At 42.9% G+C, this 4229-nt stretch overlaps 1 protein-coding gene across 1 annotated transcript in view; it reads right to left on the reverse strand.

Moving 5' to 3' along the window:
* Positions 1-2945: 2945 nt before the first annotated feature.
* Positions 2946-4229, reverse strand: part of TCERG1L (transcription elongation regulator 1-like) — a gene marked incomplete at its 5' end in the record, with an annotated part of 32651 nt that continues 31367 nt past the window's right edge. The window contains one exon of the mRNA XM_009867115.1: positions 2946-3102. Within this exon, the coding sequence (XP_009865417.1) occupies positions 2946-3102 (157 nt within the window). The remainder of the gene's footprint in view (positions 3103-4229) is intronic.

Below are 4229 nucleotides of genomic sequence, written 5' to 3' on the forward strand. Positions count from 1 at the left end.
GAAAGAACTAATTCTGCAGAAATTGAGTCCTGAGATGATGAACAACCACAGCCGTGACTCCGCAGCTGTGCAAGTCCAGGGTTGACAACCCACGATTTTCTGGCACCCACTATCTGCTGTTAATGGGTGATGGTGACAGGTTTGTGACCCTCTGCAGGACAACTGGATAGACCTAGAGATGAGCTTTGGACCCAACCTTCAAGGCCTTTCTGACTGTAGAGTAGTTAGATTTTATAGAGCAATAGGATTACAAACAGTAATAATTAGAATTAGAATAAGGGCTTTTATGTGCTATGTATTGTACCAATCCAAAGGACAATGTGGTAAAGCAAAAAAGCACCCACGCTCACCTCAGACCGTACTAAAAAGCTGTGATAGAAAGTTTTCCTCCTCCACATTAGACATGAATGCTGATTCATTTATATTCACAATACATGTATTTTGATAATTTTGAAGCATGGTGAAAGCAGCATATAGATAAAGGGGACGTAACGGTTCCCCTCGACTCCTTGGAGCTTTTTGCATTATATGCAGGATACACTAAAGCTGTTTAGTTCCCTAAGTCCATTTTAAAAAATGAATTAATAACAAGAAAAGAGAATATTTTAACTTGAGGTACGCAAAGAGGCTTGTTAGGACTTGTTAAGAGTATGGTAAAACGAATAGGCCAAAAAAATATTATTTGGGGAGGAGGTCATATGCTTCTAAAACTCAAAGCACTTCTCTGAAAATATTTCACCTCGGGGACTACCAGCATTTTGAACCATAATGTGCTTCAATATACGCATTTCTTTCTGTTGAATCATGAGGCTAGTTGTGTTTATTCTTCCATTTTAAATACAAGAAAACAGAGCTGAACATGGAGGCTTTCTAGCAGCCGGGGCACTGATCACTTCTGGTGTTTCACAGAACTTCCCAAGAACATTAAGCAAATTATCCATTCACTACATTTTGACCACAATTTCTGACACTGCCAGGAAATGCTAAAACCAAGGAGAATCCTCAAAATACTAACACCCCATTTTATCCATATCTGAAATAGGGGATGGCAGTGTAGGCACTTAAACCAGAAAACACCACGAGGGGCACTGATACAGAAGAGTTTTCAGTCATAAAACCCAGACCTCATTGCTTTTCAGCATTTTACTCGTTTTTTGTTTTTTTTTTTAAACAGTAAAGTTTGCAAAACCTTATGAAAAACCCTCCTGTGAAGTCTGTCTTTGGGTCTACTGAAAGAACAACATCTTTTTTGTGGGCCTCTGCTGCCTCATCCTGCCCCTCACCCTCGGCAAGAGTGTTTGTCTCGACTCAGTCCGGGGCAGGAACAAACCAGGCTCTTAGTGATGTAAAAATAATCATTAAATAAAGCTGTGAATGGCTATCACAAGTCTTGCAAGCCCTATAAAAACAAAATTGCGTCTATCAGCTCATCCTTCAACTCCCTGGGTCCTGGTATAACCCTCACTTGGAGAGGTGAGAAAATCCGGCAGCATCTCTTAACCTGGAAATTCCAACGCAGCGACACGTTTCCCCACTCACATCACCAGCAGCTCCGGTCAGGTCTTGCTCTCAGAAAAATAAATGAGATTTTTTTTCATGTGGAAGTCTGAAACTCTACATCCATGCTAAAATGCATCTCATGTAAAATGCTCTTCTCCGAATTATTCTGAGTTCATTTTTCCAAAGAAAACACCCTTTATTTCCTCCATTTTAAAAAATATTCAGCACACATCTAAAGAAAAAATAACATTAGTTGGAGAAAATATCATTCTAGCAAAGGGAAATCTATAAATCTAATGAGGAATAACTGAAAAATAAGGTGGGCTGAGATAATTATTATAACCACAGGCAGAGACGAGCGTGTCTTTCCTGCAGCATAAAGGACGTTCAGCAGAGCTGCGCTGATTTCCTCCAGCTGTGAGATCCTTCCTTCGGAGTCAGAGCGACTATTTTGCTCTCAGCGTGCTCAGAAACCCACCTGAGATCTGTGGAACTGGCTACGAATCACACATGGTGGGAAATCCCTCTGGGAAAAACCCCAAGAGTTACATTGTTAAACCCGACGCTTCAAAAAAAAAGGTTTAAAAATTTCAACCTCCTCCTGAAACTTGGCTTAAAATATTTATTAATTAAAAAAGTTAAATATTTATTTATACAAATAGGATGAGAAAAATCTCATGCAGACTTTTCACATACGGCAACATGATCCAAATCAGACTGGCGGTGATTCGTACGAAATAACTCCCATGGGGAAGCGGGGACGGAGAGAAGTGTCGCGATCGCCTGAGAGCACCAGTCACGGTGATGAGGAAGAAGCTATTTCTGAAACGCGGAGTTTTCCTACGGAACATTATGCCAAGATTTTCACACTCTTCACCAAGATTAACAATTAATACCTTATTACTACTACTCAGAGAACTGGACGGAGACGTATGAACAGCGGGACGTGAGCTCCTGCACACCACCGTACCCCCAAACACTTTATGTTAACGCATAAAGTTGCCGAAAGGTTGCTTTAGATAATTCCCCTAAATGATGAGAATATCTTGAGATTGTTACGGATGGCATCTGCTTCTGCTTAATTACAAATCTGCACTGGATTCATAATTTGTGTATATTACAAGTGATTTGCATAATTAAAACAATTAAGGGATTGACATATCATGGCAATTAGAAATGCATCAATCTCTGGATGTTGTACAAAAGAGAGCTTCAATATGAAACATTAATTCTTCGAGAACAAAATATCCTTCAGATTCTTGCAGAACAACCTTCACAAATTCAATAGATGTCCAAGAAACTCCGTTTAGAGAAAGTTTCTCTCAGGGATATCCACGTCCTCGGTGAGCTGTTGCAAGTTTAACCCCGAATGCTTCAGCCTTCATTTGAATTTCTTACTGCAGTCACAGCAGGGACTTGGGTATTTATTGCCAGCTTCAGAGTCTTTATCTCATTTTCCGTAGCCTTATCCGGTTTTCTTTGTCCCTCTTTTTAAGAATAAGTATGAACTGATTGAAGAAATGCTCTTGGTCCTTCTTCTTCTGAACGAGGCGAAACCGCTGATCTCTTCCATATTTCTCCGCAAATTCTTTAAATGTTGTTCTGCATTAAAAAAAAAGAGAACATTTTAAAGCTGCCGTTCAGGCTCTTTGACCTGGATCTCACTTAACTTTTTGCACAGACACTTAAAATTAGTGGGGTCCTGGGGGATATTTGACAGGAACACGACGGCAAACCAGGACGCAGAGGTGGGACCATGCCAGGGCTTTGGGCTCACAGATCAGCCTGCAATAGTAAAGTTCCTTCTTTTGATTTAGAAAATAACCCTGAATGACAGTCGACAGGACAACTTTGAATCATTAGCACAGGATTTGCTGCAGCACAGGTTACTGCAGTGTTAATTACGGCCAGTGTTTCAATAATTAGCCCATATCAGAGCAGAGAAACTCGCCTCGGTCTAATTGCAAACGCACCTGAGTGCCAGCAGTAACCCAGCCCTGAGGAAATAGCAGGCTAGCCTGATCTTGTCTAAAACCAGCAAAAAAATTAATTGTAACTCTGAGCGATGGGCACAGCACAATCGAAATCCGAGTTCATCACCGGGTCCAGCGTTCTCCAATGTTGCCTGAGCAGAGAAGAGCCCTCGGCAGCATCACAAAGAACTGGCACCAGAGTCACAGCCCGGCGACCAGGCCTTCTTATTTAAACTCCTGGGCTCTTCCAGCATCTTCCAGCTTAAGTTTTCTCCCACGTCGCGCCGTGAGAAACGAGGGAAATCTGGAGTTACAAAGGGGAGGGGAAGCGGCGATGCCCTGGCGTCGACTGTCTGTCCTCGCCCTGCCCTGACACCCACCTTGTGCAGGACTTATTATTGGCTAAGTCAGGGCTCTTTAGAATCATAGAATCATTCAGGTTGGAAAAGCCCCCTGGGATCATCGAGTCCAACCATTCACCCCACTCTGCAAAGCTCACTCCTAACTCATCTCCCCAACCCCACATCTCAACGGCCTTTAAACACCTCCAGGGATGGGGACTCACCCTCCTCCCTGGGCAGCCTGTGCCAAGGTCTGACCACTCTTTCTGCAAAAGTTTTTCCCAGTTTTTCCCAGTGTCACCCTGCCCTGGTGCAGTTTGCAGCCCTTCCCTCTGGTTCTATCGCTCCTTCCCCGTGAGAAGAGCCCAGCCCCAACCTCTCCACAACGTCCTGTCGGGCAGTTGCAGAGAGTGCG

Source organism: Apaloderma vittatum, unplaced genomic scaffold (genome assembly GCF_000703405.1).
Source record: "Apaloderma vittatum isolate BGI_N311 unplaced genomic scaffold, ASM70340v1 scaffold13283, whole genome shotgun sequence".
Taxonomy (NCBI): Eukaryota; Metazoa; Chordata; class Aves; order Trogoniformes; family Trogonidae; genus Apaloderma; species Apaloderma vittatum.